This window comes from Vanrija albida (assembly GCF_041260175.1).
Source record: "Vanrija albida strain AlHP1 chromosome Unknown contig_1, whole genome shotgun sequence".
Classification (NCBI taxonomy): domain Eukaryota; kingdom Fungi; phylum Basidiomycota; class Tremellomycetes; order Trichosporonales; family Trichosporonaceae; genus Vanrija; species Vanrija albida.
The window spans coordinates 2235204-2251895 of NW_027191420.1; the positions used below are offsets into that span (position 1 = coordinate 2235204).

Below are 16692 nucleotides of genomic sequence, written 5' to 3' on the forward strand. Positions count from 1 at the left end.
AGCGGCGGGGCCACGTGCCAGTGTCCGTCCGTGCGGCCGTGCATGCGGCACCCCCTGCCCACACCCAATGCAATGGCTCGACTCTACTCCTCTGCGATCGGCTACGGCTCTACGATCAATCCCACATCTACGGCTCTCAAATGCTAGTGTACAGCCTACACCCTACGCCACGACGACCTGCAGCGGCGGGCGGTGGTGCGGCATGTCGTGTGGCGGCGGGTCCGTGGCCGGCTCGTCCTCGGTCGACGCGCCCTCGCTGCTCGCGCGCGCGTCCTCCTCGGTCGTCGCCTCAGCCTCACCCCCGCGCTTCTTCCCGCGCCGCCGCTTCTCCTTGCGCCGGTGGTGGGGCACCTCGCCCTCGGCCAGGGCGGCCCACAGCGCGACCGCGTGCTTGCCCTTGCCCTGGGGCGCGTCGACGCTGCGCGCGACCTTGTGCGCGAGCTCGGGGTCGCTGAGCGCGGCTAACGCACAGCGCGGGGGCGACTCGCCCTGCAGACTGCGCGTGAGGAAGCCGCTCGCGCTCGCCCTGGCCCAGTCGGCCTCGCGGATCTGCCGGAAGTGCGCGAGCTCGCGCGGCCAGCGCGCGTCCCACTCGCGCCGCTTCGTGATCCAGTTGAGGATGGGCCCCCCCGGCCGGATGTAGCCGATTATCTCGCGCAGGGCGGGGTCGAGCGCGGCGACTTGGGAGGCGGGCTCGAACGCGGATATGACGCCGTGCGCGCTGACCCGCTCGGCGAGGATCGTGCCGCCGGCCCACTTGGGCGCCGTGCCCTCCACCACGAGGTAGCGCTGGTGCTCCTTCATCTCGGGGGCGGAGGACGAGCTGCTGCTGCTCGTCATGGCGGGCGACGACGCCGCGCGCTCCATGTTGGTCGCGATGGCCGGGGGCAGGTCCTGGAAGGCCTCGGAAGTCGCCGAGCGCGGGGGCGACGCGAGCTCCTCGACGAGCGCGTCGTGGATCCCCTGTGGACTCGCGTCGATCTTCTTCTTCGCGGCGTGCTTGTACGCCCAGATGTTGAAGCTGCGTGGTTAGTGGTGCGCGGGGGGGAGCGGCTCACTTTGCGCCGCCACGGAAGATGAGCCTCGCCGTCCGCGTCCAGGCCAGCGTCGGCGCGACGTGGCACGCGCCCTCGAACACCTGCAGCACGACGTGTGTGGGCGGGTACTTATCCACCTGGGCCGCGAGGTGCGGGTACTCTTTCAGCGTGTGCGACGACGGCGGGAACTGTGTCGGGTTGGCCGCCTTGTGCGCGAGGTAGATGATCTCGTCGCGGAGGAGCTCGGCGCCGCCGGCCGACTGGTAGGCGTGAGCGGGGACATTGGCGCCTCGCGACTTACAAAGTACAGGGGGCACAGGCCGCCCAACGACCCCGCGTTGACGATCGACACGAGCGGGTGCGTGAGGAGCGTGTTGGTGCTGCTGTCAGCGGGGCCTCGCGCGCACCTACATACCAGTACTGGTGGATCTGCTCGTTGAGCTCCTGCTCCTTGCCGTTCTCGTCCGTGTACGAGATCCCGTCGCCCGGTATCGGCGGCCACGCGAGGCTCGGCTTGAAGTGGAACCTGGCGTCAGCTCGGGCGCAGCACACAACCCACCCGACGTTGATGATGTGGTCGCCCCCGCCCCACTCGTTGATGCTCGGCATGCTGTGCGTGAGGTCGCACCACGCCGACACGAGGTTGGCCGCCGCGGGCATGGGCGTGCCCGTCTCGCGCAGGGTGACGAGCAGCGCGATGATGACGTTTGCGCCGGCCGAGTCGCCCATCATGATGATAGACGAGGGGGGCACGGGCGCCTGCGACGACTCGGGCGGCGGGTCAATGAGGTACAGGTATGCTGCGAGCGTGTCGAGCAGGGCACATGGCTGAGGTCAGCTCGGCACTGGGTCGCCACCCACGAATGGGTACTGCGGCGCGAGGCGGTAGTTTGGGGTAAACGCCCGCGCGCCGCACTTCTTGGCATGCTTCTGGATCTGGTATCGGTGGAGGTTTACGCTCGAGAAGAAGAACGCGCCGCCTGGGGTCAGTCAGGTCACGCGGGACAACCCACCGTGGACGTAGAAGAGCACCCGGTCGCCGCACACCTCGCCGCCTGACCCGTCCTTGACTGGCTTGTGGGCGCGGTGCAGGAGGTGCTCGAAGCCGTGCCACGACATGCGGCGGCTGCTCCCGCGCCCGCCGCTGCTGTTTGTTGATGTCGACGTGTGCGCGCGCGACGTCTGCTTAACGCGCTCGGTGTAGTCTTTCGGCTGGGGATCAGCGGGACCCCGCGCGAGCACAAACCTCGAGCCATTCGGCCTCGAGCGGGTGCCCGCGCACCCGCCACCACTTTTCCCCGCCGACGAGCTTGACGAGGTCCCCGTCGGCGCGGTACGTCCGCAGGTGGTCGGCGACGAGATCGGCCGCACGCTCGATCGTCGAGTCGGGTATTCCGACCCACTCTTTCTGCCACCCTCCCTCTACGTGTCAGCGCCACCCGCCTAGGCCGGCTCACGAGAGTCGGGCACCTCCTGCCCCGAGAAGCTCTGCACCTGCTCAATCTCGTGCGTCATCGAGTAGTCGAGGAACCGCCGGATGACCTTGACCCCCGCCTCGTACCGCAGCTGGTTGACGGGCAGGTCCTTGATGCCGAGGGGCGAGCCGACGAGCGCCTCTGCGCCCTTGTATGATTTGTTGTGCCGCGCCGGCCACGACGCACAGTGCTCCATCGTCGCCGAGAGCACCGTCGGCGTGGCCATGAGCACGACGTTTCCCGTACTGAACGGCGACATTGTGGCTGCTGGTGGGCGGTGGGCGTTGGAGAGATGGCAAACGACAGCTTGGTTGGAGCAACGATGATGGTTGGGACCACGGGTGCTGCACTGCATGCAGTTATGCTCTGTGCCCCGTGCCGTGCCCAGATACGCCTGGGTCTCAACGCTTGCTTGGCCTCTGGGGCCTGAGCATTGCACCAGGCAGGTGAGCGCGTCATCAGCCATATGCAGCCATGGGTCGGCGAGGACCGGGACCCATTGTCGGCGGCGGGGTCGGTCGACGCGGCGGCCCAGACTTGGCGCAACAACAACAAAAACGCCACCGACGCGTGCGACAAAATCGACGAGGGACAAATTGGTGGCGGTGGCAGCTGGCGTGGTCACACTCTGAGTCTTGACACCAACAGATGGTTCACTCGAGGCATCAATCTATGCATCAAGACCGACCGAGGTAGGAGTGGAATGTAGGCCGTCTACCGGTTCTTGGGAGCCGTGTAAGTGCAGTAGCGGGGGATTCGTAGATGCGTCGTATCCCCCCAGTGTTCTTCCTAAACGGCGACTTGTTCCTCGCCAGTGACTGCCCTCTGAGCAGCGGGGATGGGCGGGGATCAGTAGAGCTGCAGTAGGACAGACATTCTTCCCGGCAACTTTCGGGCTCGGATGCATTGCATTCAACGTCGGATCGGGGAAGTGAGCGGTGGCGGCGAGGGGATAAACCTCGAGCTGTGACGTCCTCTGACGTCGATGCTGAAGAACCGATGGGGCTCGCTGGCCTTGTTCTACCTGCCGAAAACAGGATCCCTGTTCGTTCCTCTCGGGGAAGAGCGTACTACAGCAGCGAGGTGCGGAGGGAGCAGCGCTGGACTCGTGGGTGGCGAACGGGTGACGAGGGCTCGTCGTCATCGGAATAGTGGACCAGAGAGAGCCAGCCACTTGGGCAAGCGTCATGACACGTGGCCGGGATATCTACCTGATGCTACTGCTACGAGTGATAGAGCGATGGTCTCGGGCTCTTGGGGTGTGCAGGAGAGAGGAATGGGTCCATCGGGCACTGGTTCCCGATTCCAACAGCTCACTGGACGTCGCAACCTTTGGCAGGTCGAGTCCCCTACGCGACCTAGGTCCAGCCAATGTCCTGCTCCATACGGGTCCCATTAGCCCCCCATTCCTCTTCCATTCTCTTCGAGCGCTACCGCAGTTCCATGGTGCCCCCACGAGCCGTGGCACCGTCTCTAGGTCTCAAAGTGGCGGCGATTGATCCTCACGCCAATGTTAACCGCACCACTGCCCAAGACCACGCGTTTTTGCAGTTCTTTGGCGTCTAACATGGTCAATGTGAGGTTTCTCGACGATAACTCGACTCGGAGTGCCGGACATTGTGAGAACGGTGGTATGGCGGACGACATCATTGTCTACTCGATTTGCGTTGTCAGTGTCGGTTCTCGACCGACAGAGCCACCAACTCGTGGAAATAGGGTGAAGATAAGAAAATATGATCCCGCTAATGGATTCAATCTCCCCGATTACAAAAATATTACGTGTGATTACAAAACGCAGCAAGTTCCGGCGCCGGGCCGTATCAAAAATGATGCGCGCGCACCTACCCACGATCCGAGTCGAAAGTCGACGACGAGAATCGCCAGCGACAGACGGACGGCAGCCGCCGCTTTAAACGTCGAGTGGATCCAACAACAACACTCCCACAACCATAACAACCATGTCGACAGACGCACTCGCATCTGCCGTCGCTGACAAGCTCAGCGTCAGCGACTCTAGTGCGTAGCTATTCACCTACCGTAGTGCCTAGCTGACGCTCCTCAGAGCCCACGCTCTACGTCGACGAGAAGAAGGGCTCTGACGAGACCGGCAAGGGCACCCAGGACGCGCCCTTCGCCACCCCCGTCGGCGCGTACCTCTCGCTTGCCCCCGCCGCCGCGTCGGACAAGGACCCCCTGAGCGTCGTCAACATCCTCGTCCGCAAGGAGGCCGACGGCGACGCTCCTGCCGAGTGGGTCGAGCTCTCGGGTGCCGGCAAGAAGAAGCTCGCCAAGGGCGTCGACCTCCAGAGGAAGAAGGCTGCCAAGCTCGCCGCCGACGGCGAGAGGCTCGAGAAGGAGCGCCTCGAGACCGAGGCCCGCGAGAAGAAGCGCCGCGAGGAGGCCGCCCAGATCAAGCTCGTCGAGGACCCCTCCAAGCCCGAGGCCAAGAAGGTGGGTTCTGGATCTGAACGGTTGCTAACCCTCCAGGCCAAGCTCTACCAGCTCCCCACGCTGGTCGGCGACCGCGTCCGCCTCCAGGGCTGGGTCCACCGCCTGCGTACCCAGAAGACCAACTACTTCATCATCCTCCGTGACGGCTCGGGCCCCCTCGCCCAGCTCGTCCTCTCCGGCGATGCCATTAAGACCCTCGACGCCCTTGACCTGACGGTCGAGTCGACCATCGAGGCCACCGGCACCGTCCAGAAGGTCAAGGAGGGCCAGAGCGCTCCCCAGGGTGTCGAGATTACCGTCGACTGGTGGAAGATCGTTGGCCGCGCTCCCTCGGGCGACGATGCCTTTGAGGGCCGCCTCCAGGCCGACACCGACGCCTCTATCCGTGCCGACCTCCGTCACCTCGAGCTTCGCGGTGAGACCGCCACTGCCGTTATGCGCTTCCGTGCCCTCCTCCTGCGCTACTTCCGCGAGTACTTCCACAACAAGCGCATCACCGAGGTCACTCCCCCCTGCATGGTCCAGACGTCGGTTGAGGGCGGTTCGACGCTCTTCTCGTTCGACTACTACGGTGCCCCCGCGTACCTCACCCAGTCGAGCCAGCTGTACCTCGAGACTGTTCTTCCTTCGCTCGGCGACGTCTACTGCATCCAGGAGTCGTTCCGTGCTGAGAAGTCATTGACCCGTCGCCATCTGTCCGAGTACACCCACCTCGAGGCCGAGCTTGTGTTCATCAAGTTCAACGATCTTCTCGACCACCTCGAGGACATCATCTGCACTGTCGTCGACAACCTCCTGGCCGACCCCGTGGCGTCCGAGATCATCAAGACGCTGCACCCCGAGTTTGTCCCTCCCTCGCGCCCTTTCCTGCGCCTCGACTACAAGGATGCTATCAAGTACCTCAACGAGCACGGCATCAAGAAGGAGGACGGCTCGGACCACGTTATCGGCGACGACATTGCCGAGGCCGCTGAGCGCAAGATGACGGACCAGATCAACCGCCCTATCCTCCTCATCAACTTCCCCAAGATCCTCAAGTCGTTCTACATGAAGGCGATTGACGGCGACGAGGACTTTACCGAGTCGGTCGACGTCCTCGTTCCCGGTGTCGGCGAGGTTGTCGGTGGCTCGATGCGTATCTCGGACTTTGACGAGCTCATGGCCGGCTACAAGCGCGAGGGCATTCCCCACGAGCCCTACTACTGGTTCACCGACCAGCGCAAGTACGGCACGACCGAGCACGGTGGCTACGGTCTGGGTGTTGAGCGCTTTATCGCTTGGTTCCTCAAGCGCTGGACTGTGCGCGAGGCGTCATTGTACCCGCGCTACATGGGCCGTGCCACGCCGTAGTGGAGAGGGTTACAGGCGATATGGGGATAGATGCATGGTGATTATTGTAACGTGTGTGACTGAGGGGTGCAGTGCGGTTATCGTAAGACAGATTGTATTCTATTAGTGTAAGGATTATTCTGCTGATCTACGATACCCAGGTCCGGGGTATTAACCTTTGCCACGTGGGGAATACAGAAATTTCTGTTGTGGAGGTGGGACATCGACTGGTACATCGCTGGTCGCATTCTGCCATCTCGATCAACAACTCTCCACACCACGATGCCCGCCGAGCGACACCAACGACCAAAGCGGCACTCTAGCGGCGGTGGCGAGCGCGCGTCGTCGTCGACGTCGGGGCACGCGCACAAGAAGCCCAAGCCGCTGCCGCTGGAGAAGCGCAGCGCCGACGGCATCCCCGGCCTCTCAAAGCTCAAGGGCTCGATCCGGCAGACGAAGCGGCTGCTTGCCAAGGTGAATGAGAGCGAGCCCATGGCCTAGATGCGCCCGTACTAACGCCCCAGGACAACCTCGAGCCCAGCCTGCGCGTGCAGACGCAGCGCCGGCTCGCGGCGCTCGAGGCCGACCTCGCGACGGCGCAGAAGCGCGACGTCGAGCGCAAGAACGGCGCAAAGTACCATGCTGTGGGTGGCCCCCCGAGTCGTTGTAGTTCCAACTCACATACCCAGGTCAAGTTCTTTGAGCGGCAAAAGCTCACGCGCGTGATTAAGCGCGCGCAGCGCGCCCTCGGGGCGGACAAGCCGCTCAAGGGCAAGAAGCTGGCCAAGGCCGAGGCTGAGCTGGCCGACGCGCGCGTCATGCTCAACTACGTGCTGCACTTCCCGTGAGTGCTGCAGTGCCGGCAGCGCTGACGACCCAGTAACACGCAAAAGTACATCTCCCTCTTCCCGTCCGACGGCAAGGAGAAGGCGAGCGAGGACCCCGACGCCGACGACAGCGGGTTCAAGCTCCCGCCATTGCTGTCGCAGGAGGCCGACGGGCTCGACGAGTCGGCGCGGAGACGCCGCGAGATGCTGCTCGAGACGAGGCGCCTCATGGCCGACGGCAAGCTGCCTGCCACGCCCGAGGTCGAGGGGGCCGGCGCAAGGACGGCCGTCGACATTGCCCCGCGCGCGGCGGCGGCGAAGGGTGCCGAGGAGGAGGCGGCCGCGGCGTCCGAGGCCGACGACTTCTTCGAGGGGTCAGACTAGTGTATGTATTGTGTCGTGTCAGGTCGGACGTCCGACGATCGAGCGCAGGGTGGCAGGTGGGACGGGTGGAGAACGCGGCGGGTCACCCTCTGCGTCGCTGACACTTGGGCACGGCGTTGCGTCCTGTCACCTGCCACGACGACGCCGGGCCAGACTGCACATCTCATTGTCGTCAGGGCATACATCGCGCTGGTCAACAGCGGGGAGCGAACTTGCGCACAGCGCATCAGATGATTCTATGGTCGTCTCTACGTCGTCGTCTCTACGCCGCCGACACGATCCCGGCGTGGAAGTTGAAGTTGTACAGCTTGTCCTGCCAGCACCCAGCGGTGATGGGGACCTCGGAAGTGCCCGAGGCCGAGCCGGCGTCGCTCACGAGCTCGATCTTCTGCTGCCCAGTGCCCACGGGGACCTCGAACACCTGGATGCCGGCCGCGGCCTCGTGCGTGACGGGCGCGTTCGAGCCCGACGTGACGGTGACCTTGCCGCCGTTCTTGGACGCGACGGCAACAAACACGACGTCGGCCACGAGGTCCCAGCCCGCGGGCTTGCCGGCCGGCACGCCGCCCGGCTGGACGTTGGTGTTGCTGCTCCCCTTTACGGGGTCCGAGGCGTCGCACTCTGCGCTCTTGAGGTGCGGGCGGTGCCAGTAGACTGCAAAGTCCTTCTCCACGACCGGCGCCTTGCCGCCCGCCTTGTACGCCTTGATGAAGGGCACGGCGAGGTCCATGAGCTTTGTGTGGTCGAGGCCCCGGGCGTACATCTCTGACCCGTCGTCGTCGACCCAGTCGCCGTAGCCCGCGACGTGGTGCGACTCGCCGTAGTCGTTCCACGTGACAATCTCGACATAGTCGGGCGCGAGGTCGAGGATCTGCTGCCAGCGGTAGTGCCACAGCTGCTCCGACTTGAAGAGGAAGTTCTTGTTGTACTGGGTCAGGTGGGTGAAGACTGGGTGCGTCAGTGGCGAGTTCGTCGAGTGGCAGCGGCCGCCACACACGTGCCACACCCGCGCAACTCACACCACGGGGAAACCGGCGCCATGTAGTCCTTGCCGCTCTTGGCCACGAGGGCCTGGTACGCCTTGTCGGTGTCGGTGGTGAGCGGGGCCGCGACGGGCGTGTTGTTCTCCTGGCCCGGCCAAGCGTGCCACGAGAAGAGGCCGTCGAGGGCGCCGCTCGCCACCTGGCTCTGGGTGCCGGCGTCGTCGGGGCGAAGGTTGCCAGGAACAACGTGGAGGGGGAAGCCGACCTGCTGCTTGACCGACGCCCAGTCGAACCCTGCGCCGATGAAGGTCGAGACAAAGGCCGCGTCGTTGGCCTTGACCTTGAGCTGGGCCGGCTTGGCGGCCCACTCCTTGATGTAGCTGACGACCTCGCCGACCTGGTCATTCTTCCACCAGTTGAAGTCGAACGAGAGGAAGACCTTGAACCCGAGCGCCTGGGCCGCGTCGTACGCCTTGGTCAGCTGGTCGTGGTTGAGCGTGTCGACGCCAATGTTGAGTGCGAACGCGTCGATCCCGTACGACTGCGCCGCGCGGATGTCGCGCTCCCAGTCGGCCGCCTGGTACTTGTACGTGATGCCGACCATGAAGTGCGCGAAGACGAGCTTGTCCGAGCCGCCGGGGACGGGCGCGCCCGTCGCGTCGGGGCGCGAGGCGTTGCCGTCGACCGAGGACGGGGTGAGCGTGGTCGTGGGGAGGATGGAGCCGGAGGCGGAGTCCGAGGCAGAGGAGAGCGTCGTGGGGGCGATCGAGCCAGAGGCAGAGCCCGAGTCAGAGACCGACGAGAGCATCGTGGGGACGATCGAGCCGGAGCCCGACGCAGAGTCCGAGGCCGAGACCGTCGTCGACGGCACGGCCGAGCCCGAGTCCGAGGCCGAGGAGAGCGCCGCCGAGCCCGAGCCCGACGACGGGGCCACCGACGACGCGTCGCTGGCGCTAGACCCCGCAGACGACGGCACCGACGAGTGCGAGACGCTCGCGTACCCGCTCGGCGAGGTCGCCGCGCCGGGGGAGGTGGTCGGGCCCGACGGCGACGACGAGCTCGTCGCGCGCGGGCGGCACTTGGGCGGCGTGACGGCCGACAGCGTCGACCCGGGCGAGGACCACGCCGACGTGCTGGCGTCGGACGTGGCGCTGCCGGTCGCGTTGACGCTCGCGCTGACGGTCGCGTTGACACTCGCGCTGATGCTCGCGCTGACGCTGTCGCTAGCACTCGCGGTGCTCGACACGACGTCGCTCACACCCTCGGGGCCGACCGTGAGCCGCGGCGCCAGGCGGCGGCGCTCGACCGGCGAGGCGGAGGTCGCGCCGAGCGCCAGGAGGGTGGCCAGGACGAACGTGGCCTTCATGGGAGTTTTGTGGAATGCGGGTGGGGGGAGGGAGGGGAGGGACTGGACGCCGGGTCCTGGGTCTGATGTCGAGGGGGTTGGGATGCAGCAGAACCGCTCGGCCAGCGATCGATCTTATACCACACTGACAATGCATGCAAAGCGCGACGTGTTGTGCTCGCAACCTGTTGTACAGGACAGAGGAGGGGGAGTGCCTCGACGAAACAGAGAGACGACGTCAGGATAGCCTGTCGCAGACGTTGCCCCTGTTCCTCGTTGCTGGAACTGCATGCCGCGACGACGAGCTAGCTAGAAGGTAGGTGTTGGAGGAGAGAGTCGGGTAGTGGAAGGTTGCGTGCGATGGGCAAAGACACATGTGGTTACGAGACGCGTCGTAAGGCAGCTTTGTGCCACCCTCGCGACGAAAGGCGCCGGCGGCAACTGCGGCTTGCAGGGCCGTGCCGTGTGCGCGTCTCACGCGTCACTCTCCTTGTTCCTGCGGTCGCCGTTGCTGCCGTCGCTCAGCTCGGCGTCCTCGTCCTTTGCGCGCCGCTCCACAATCTTGTCGACAATGCCAAAGTCGAGGGCCTCGGCCGCCGTCATGAAATAGTCACGTTCCAGGGCCTTTTCTGCCAGACGTGTCAGTTGGGTTAGGCCTTGCCCCTCGCGTTTGGCCGGCGGTCCAGACCAGGCCACTCACCAAAGCGCTCCCTCGCGACGGCGCGCTCCTCGCCCTCGCGCGTGCAGTGCTCGGCGTAGATGTCGGTGAGGACAGAGCGTATTCTTAGAATCTCCTTTGCGTGGAGCGCGATGTCGGATGCTTGGCCCGACGCGCCGCCCGACGGTTCTGAGGCACCCAGTTTCAGCGAGCCGTCCTGGTGCGAGCTGCCCCCCTGCTCCCCCCTGCCGACGCGCTCAACTGGTGGGCCGGCAGCGTCCCCATAAACGCTACGAGCCGGTTCCAGCATCTGCACCCGGCCCGCCAGAAGAGACGGCACGCAGCCACCGGCACTGCAGGCACACCCCGACAACCACCCAGCGGCACTCACGGTGGATCATGACACTCGAGTTTTTGAGCGAGAAGCGCTTCCCGCGCTCCCCGCCAGCGAGCAGCAGCGAGCCCATGCTAGCCGCCTGCCCGAGGCAGAACGTGTGCACAGGCGCAGAGATGTACTGCATCGTGTCGTAGATGGCGAGCCCAGACGTCACGCTCCCGCCCGGCGAGTTGATGTACAGCCTGATTGGGCGCGTCGCGTCCTCGGCCTCGAGGAAGAGGAGCTGCGCAGTAACGAGGGACGACATCGAGTCGCCAACCTTGCAAGCGAGTCAGTCGCTAGCCAGCCCCACCGAGACAAACAGCGACTCACCGGCCCGCCGAGGAAGATGACGCGCTCGCGTAGCAGCCGCGAGAAGATGTCGTAGCTCCTCTCGCCGCGAGCCTGCCCGTCAGCAAGTACAGCAATAGCACCCAACACGCAACACCCCGACGCACCGTCTGCTCGACGACAATCGGCACCAAAGTGTTTCGGACAACAGGGTTCACGCTGTCGTCAAGGTAGCCGTGGGGGGCAGCTGCGTCAAACCCGAATGTGCGTCGCAGCGCAAAGCTAACGCGCGGCGACGACGACGACGCCGGCGCAGCAGGTCGCGCGAGCTGCGCCAGCGGCCGGAGGTGGGCGGCGCGGAGAGACATGGTGAGGAGGGTGATGTGACGAAGCAGACTTTGTTGTCGACGTTGTTGGCAGCTGCAAGCAATGACGGAGGCGTCGTGTCGGCGTCACTCGGCGGTCGCAAAGTGGAGGTCGGCCGGTGACGGAATCGCCTGCCGCACCTGGCAACCCGGCACACCGAACACCCGCAGTCTCACAATGGCCATGCATGTAAACGATACTGTGATGAGGTGATACAATATAGGGATGGGGCAGGAGACAACATGGGGGAATGCGCGCTGGCTTTTGATTACGACTGCTGCTATCATCACACGACAACGGTGGCCGGCGGCGCCGACACAATCACTGCTGGAGGCTGGGCCTGCGGCGCAGAGTCCGCCAGGCTGGGCGCAGACGTCGGGGCGGCAAGTGCCGCACCCGTGGATGCTGGAAGGCCGGACGCAGCGACTTGGGGCGTGCCGGTGACTGATGTCGCCATGGACGCAACGGCAGTCACGTCCCCAGTGCCAGCAAACCCAAGAGCAGCTTGGGCCTCCGCTGCGATCGCCGCCTGCTCGGCCGCCTTGGCCGCCTCGTCCTTCTCCTTGCGCCAGTTCATCTTCGAGTCATTGACCAGCTTGAGCTTGGCGGCACGCTGCGCCGAGATCGGCGCACGGCGCGACGACCGAGCCTGGTCAAGCCGGATGGCATCGGATGAGAACCCAGGCAACGAGCGGCCAAACAGGGACTCTGTGGAATGTCAGTTGGACCTTGGAACACAACAGAACAACTGACCATAGGCAAACTGGACGTCCTTGCGATCAATCGTCGCAGCCTTGCGGTGCTTGGCCAGCTGGCAGCTGGTTTGGGTCACAAGGTCGATGTACTCGTCGGCCATGTCGAGCAGCACGTCCTCGACGGGTCGATCGATCTGGAAGCTCTTGTCGATCGTCTGGGCAAACTCTTGCACCTTGAGCTTCTTTTGGCCGGGCATGCCACTGCCCTCGAGGTCGTGCTTCTTGCCCGCCTTCTCCAGCGCCTCACTCTTGGCATCCGCGTCGCCCTCGGCTAGTGCGCGCAGGTCGGATGGGAGCTTCTCGCCGAGCACACCAGCCAGGACGGGAACTGTAGACATGCCCTCGAGGAGGGTGGAGCGGCCTGCGGACCGCGTCGACTGCTGCTGAAGTCGGAGGAGGCTTTCTCGGAGCACAGTATCGTTCTCGGCCGATGGCTGCCAGGTGACCTTGGACAGCAGCGAGTTGGAGCGATCCAGGGCCCCAGACACGACATCGTTGGTGGAACGCTGTGGCACGGCTTGGGCTTGAGGCATCACATTCTTCTTGTCTAAGTCGGACAGAATGAGTGCAGGCGTCATCTGCTGACCGGGGACGCCCTGGAACGCCGGGCGAACGGGCTGCTGGCCGGGCGCGACTGGAATACCACCAGGGAAGAGGCGCTGAGGCTGGGGTGGCTGACCTGGTTGAGGGGTACCGGCGGTAGCGCTTCCAGGAGTGCCTACAGACGGAGCCGTGGGGCGGATTTGAGGCGACTGGGTCGCAGTCGGCGTACTCGGCTGCTGCTGGACTGCCAGGTTGCGCTGCTTATTCGCCGGGATGTGCAGGTTGGGCACATTGTTCAGGACTGGGAAGCCTACAGGTGTTTGTGGCCGGACCTGCATCTGCGAGGCGTTTCCTTGCATCGGGACACCACCCATAAGTTGCTGCTGCTGCTGTTGCTGCTGAGCCTGTTGCAACAATTGCTGCTGCTGCTGTTGCTGGTCAGACTGCTGTTGCTGCTGCTGCTGCTGCTGCTGCTGCTGGGCCTGCTGCTGCTGCTGTTGCTGCTGCTGCAACGCGTTCTGCTGCTGGAGCTGTTGAGCTGCCTGGAGCTGGGCCTGCTGGGCCTGCTGGGCTTGCTGTTGTTGCGCCTGCTGCTGAGCCTGCTGAGCAGCAGCGGCAACCTGCTGGGCTTGTTGAGCTTGTGCTGCCTGAGCGGCGGCCTGCTGTTGCACCTGCTGCTGGGCCAGCTGCGTCGTCTGCAATGAAATGTTGCCGTGATAAAGCCCTCGGAGCTTGGGATTCTGAAGGCGCATTAGCCATCATTCAGCAGAACAACTCACCCTCTCAAAGGCCTTTTCTCGGTCCTGCTCAGACAGCGTCGCGAGCTTGGCACGAATTTCCGTCCAACTGTGGTTCACTTGGTTGGCGACTGGCGCCGGGGGCCGAGGCGAACCAAAGTTATTGTTGCCTGCCGCCATTGCCGCGGCTTGTGCTGCCTGCGCCATCTGCTGAGGGGTGAACTGGACGCCCGCAGCCTGCGCATTCTGCTGCTGCTGGAGCAGTTGGGCAGCCTGGGCAGCCTGGAGGACTTGTTGAGCCTGCTGGTGCTGCAGCCCTTGCAGCATGTTGGGCTGACCGTTTACGAGCTGCTGAGCCTGCGCCAAGGCCTGGGAGCGATTTGCGGCCGCCTGCTGGTTGGCCAGTTGCTGCTGCTGCTGGCGGAGGAGCAACTGGGGGTTCTGCTGGAGGAGGAACTGCTGTTGCTGTTGCTGTTGCTGTTGCTGCTGTTGCTGCTGCAGCTGTTGCTGTTGTTGAAGGGTGAGCATTTGGCCTTGCTGGGCGAACTGGGCCAGCTGCTGTGGCGCAAACTGGGCCATTTGATCAGGACCCAGACCAGCGTTCACTGCCGCCTGTTGCTGTGCCTGCTGCTGCTGCTGGTGGCGAGCGAGCGCCGCCTGTCGCTGCTGCTGAGCCTGGAGATGCGCAATCTGCTGGGCGGCAAGCATGGCAGTCGGCTGCGTGGTCGCGTTGCCCTGCTGTGGCGACTGGTTCACATTGGCAGCAATGTTCTGGCGTAGCGTCTGGGCCTGCTGCGCCTGCGCCTGCCGCTGCTGGGAGAATTGCTGGAGGTAGTTCTTGACCTCTGGCGTGTTGATGAGCGCGTCGAACTGGACCTTGTCAGCAACAACGCTCGGGCGGCAGCACTACGCACCGTCTTCTGCATTTCCGCCGGCATTTGACCTGATTGGCGCAGTTTGAGAAGTTCAGGCATGTTGGCAATGATCTTGCTTGGATCGCCTCCGAACACGCCAGGGGGCACACCTCCACCCGTAGCACCAGGCGTGCCTGCCTGGGCGATACCGGGCCCCGCGCCACCGCTCGCGGCGGCCTGCATTCGCTGTGCCACTGGCGACTGTCCAAGAGCCGCCTGGTTGGTCATTGGCGACTGCTGCGCCGCCTGTGGTGACGGAGTCGCAATGGCGGCCGCGAGGGGGTTCGGGATGGGGGTGGCAACGGCCCCTGCCGGCGTCCCAGCCTGTTGTTGCTGCTGCTGTTGCTGTTGGTGCTGCTGAAGCCGATGTTGCGTAGCGAGGATGGTCTGGAACTGCTGCTGCTGTGCCTGCTGCTGCTGTTGCTGCTGCTGAGGTGTCTGCTGCTGGCCGAGCTGCTGTTGTGCCGCTTGTTGTTGCTGCAGACGCATGTGCTCTGCCAGCGCCGCCTGCTCCAGGGTAATCAGCAATCCGTTTCCCACCGACGCACAAAGCACACACGTTTTGGGCCAGCTGCTGAGCCTGCTGGGGCGTCATCTGCTGAGGTTGCTGCATGCCGACGCGTGGGCTGGCGGTTTGACCGACCTGGCCGGCTTGCGGCGGCCGAATTACGGACGGGCCAGCCTGTCCTGCTGGTACCGCTGCTCCTGGCACTGACGCCTGTGCCTGCTGCTGCTGGGCCGCGTTGACCTGCGTTTTCCTCTTCTGTTGGTCGGCCACCATGAGGGTCACGCGCTTTCGCAGAATGTCATCTCGCATGGCTTGGGGGAGCTGCTTCTCTTGGGGCGTAAGGAGCTGGGGGAACCTGGCGAGAACCGCCTCCATGTTGATTTGGCCGGCCATGTTGCTGTCCAAGTATGCAGGAGCCTACTGTCTGGATTGAGGTCGTGACAGTCCCAGCCGGGGATCAGGTGGAGACGGTGCCACTGTGGGCCGGCAGAGGACGGGAGGTGCGAGCAGTGGGTAGAGGTGGGTGGAGCAAGGGATGGTAACGCTAAACGTCGAAGACAAAGCAAGGATGTCGCGTGCAGTGTCGTATGCTGTCGTTTTTGTGCAATGCCGAGGTCGTGATGAAGAGTGAGAAAGTGGGATGGATGGTTGAAAGTTGCAAGATGAACAAGGCGCAATGATGAAACACGACCGGCTGCACCCACCAGCGAGCGGGTCGGGTGGGTGGATGGGTGGGTGGGGGTGGGTGGTGGGTGGTGGGTGGTGGGTGACTGGGTGAGGGTGGCACCTCGCACCCCCTTAACCACCATTGTCCCCAATCAACCTCTACATTGTTCCAACTCTCTCGCCCTGTCACCACGATGCCTGTCATCCCAGAGGTGCTTGGGCCGTACATCGTTACATACCCCCTCCTGGCCGCGGCTTACAACACTCCTGGTCGCACCATACCCGTACCAGTTCCACCGGGCATTCCCAGCGAACTACTGGGCCTCGTCACCTTGATCCAGACGCACCCGGCTCCGGCACCGGGCGCGCTCGACGCGGCCATCTCACTCAAGACCAATACCGATCTCGCCGTCGCTGGTGAGCCTCATCTATGCCCGTGGTCGACCTCTAGCTGACGAGCTCCCTCGGCACAGGCTTCGGTGGCGAGAACCACGCCATTCCAGCTGCCCTCGAGGCGCTCGCCCAGTCGATCAACGACATGGACAACAACATGATGCGCAGGCTTGATGTGCTGGAGCAGAACCTCAACGATCGCCTCAACTCACTTGGCCGTCTGGAGTAGACGTGGGTCGTCTCTGCTATCGCTGGCTGACGCCCTTGTAGGCGATTGAACCGTGCCCACCAGCTGCCTGGCATACCGATTGTCACCATCCCAATCCCTAGCCTTCCTCTTCCCCCGTGAGTGCCGTGCACTTGTGACAGATGCTCAACTCGGCACTCAGGCCTCGTTCGCCATCGCCGCGCTCACGAACGATCCCCGAGCTTTCGGCCTACCTCCAGTACCTCAGCGCGGGGTTCCCCCAACAACTCCTACCCCCCAGCGTTGCCCTCGGTCCCCTTCTCCCCAATCCTGTCAATGACGAGTTGCTTCACGCGATCCTCGGCCTCGAAATGTCCGTTTGTGAAAGCAGAGTGGTGGCGCCGTCAAGCATGACGCGGTAATAGTAGTAGCAGTAGCAGTTGCATGTCAATGAAGGAAGACTGTGC

At 64.2% G+C, this 16692-nt stretch overlaps 7 protein-coding genes across 7 annotated transcripts; 3 read left to right on the forward strand and 4 right to left on the reverse strand.

The window, feature by feature from the left end:
• Nucleotides 1-162: 162 nt before the first annotated feature.
• On the reverse strand, nt 163-2771 carry Q8F55_000920 (uncharacterized protein; the record flags this gene model as incomplete). Its single annotated transcript, XM_069349570.1, has 9 exons — nt 163-1021; nt 1059-1297; nt 1339-1417; nt 1453-1563; nt 1597-1865; nt 1899-2017; nt 2051-2249; nt 2284-2459; nt 2495-2771. The coding sequence occupies 9 exons, from the start codon at nt 2769-2771 to the stop codon at nt 163-165; spliced, it is 2328 nt and encodes a 775-aa protein (XP_069213114.1).
• A 1699-nt stretch (nt 2772-4470) lies between these two features.
• DED81 (asparagine--tRNA ligase) lies at nt 4471-6313 on the forward strand (the record flags this gene model as incomplete). Its single annotated transcript, XM_069349571.1, has 3 exons — nt 4471-4528; nt 4575-4963; nt 5000-6313. The coding sequence occupies 3 exons, from the start codon at nt 4471-4473 to the stop codon at nt 6311-6313; spliced, it is 1761 nt and encodes a 586-aa protein (XP_069213115.1).
• A 261-nt stretch (nt 6314-6574) lies between these two features.
• Nucleotides 6575-7503, forward strand: EFG1 (18S rRNA maturation protein; the record flags this gene model as incomplete). Its single annotated transcript, XM_069349572.1, has 4 exons — nt 6575-6766; nt 6817-6936; nt 6982-7136; nt 7173-7503. The coding sequence occupies 4 exons, from the start codon at nt 6575-6577 to the stop codon at nt 7501-7503; spliced, it is 798 nt and encodes a 265-aa protein (XP_069213116.1).
• Nucleotides 7504-7765: 262 nt separating this feature from the next.
• Nucleotides 7766-9852, reverse strand: Q8F55_000923 (uncharacterized protein; the record flags this gene model as incomplete). The annotated part of the gene is made up of 2 exons (XM_069349573.1): nt 7766-8451; nt 8523-9852. The coding sequence occupies 2 exons, from the start codon at nt 9850-9852 to the stop codon at nt 7766-7768; spliced, it is 2016 nt and encodes a 671-aa protein (XP_069213117.1).
• Nucleotides 9853-10284: 432 nt separating this feature from the next.
• Q8F55_000924 (uncharacterized protein) lies at nt 10285-11524 on the reverse strand (the record flags this gene model as incomplete). The annotated part of the gene is made up of 5 exons (XM_069349574.1): nt 10285-10460; nt 10532-10678; nt 10881-11145; nt 11199-11270; nt 11324-11524. The coding sequence occupies 5 exons, from the start codon at nt 11522-11524 to the stop codon at nt 10306-10308; spliced, it is 840 nt and encodes a 279-aa protein (XP_069213118.1). The 3' UTR covers nt 10285-10305.
• Nucleotides 11525-11808: 284 nt separating this feature from the next.
• On the reverse strand, nt 11809-15372 carry TAF12 (Transcription initiation factor TFIID subunit 12; the record flags this gene model as incomplete). Its single annotated transcript, XM_069349575.1, has 5 exons — nt 11809-12230; nt 12276-13560; nt 13600-14427; nt 14472-14981; nt 15031-15372. The coding sequence occupies 5 exons, from the start codon at nt 15370-15372 to the stop codon at nt 11809-11811; spliced, it is 3387 nt and encodes a 1128-aa protein (XP_069213119.1).
• Nucleotides 15373-15839: 467 nt separating this feature from the next.
• On the forward strand, nt 15840-16647 carry Q8F55_000926 (uncharacterized protein; the record flags this gene model as incomplete). Its single annotated transcript, XM_069349576.1, has 4 exons — nt 15840-16062; nt 16119-16263; nt 16309-16383; nt 16428-16647. 4 exons carry the CDS (start codon nt 15840-15842, stop codon nt 16645-16647), a joined length of 663 nt encoding a protein of 220 aa, XP_069213120.1.
• Between the last annotated feature and the right edge of the window lie 45 nt (nt 16648-16692).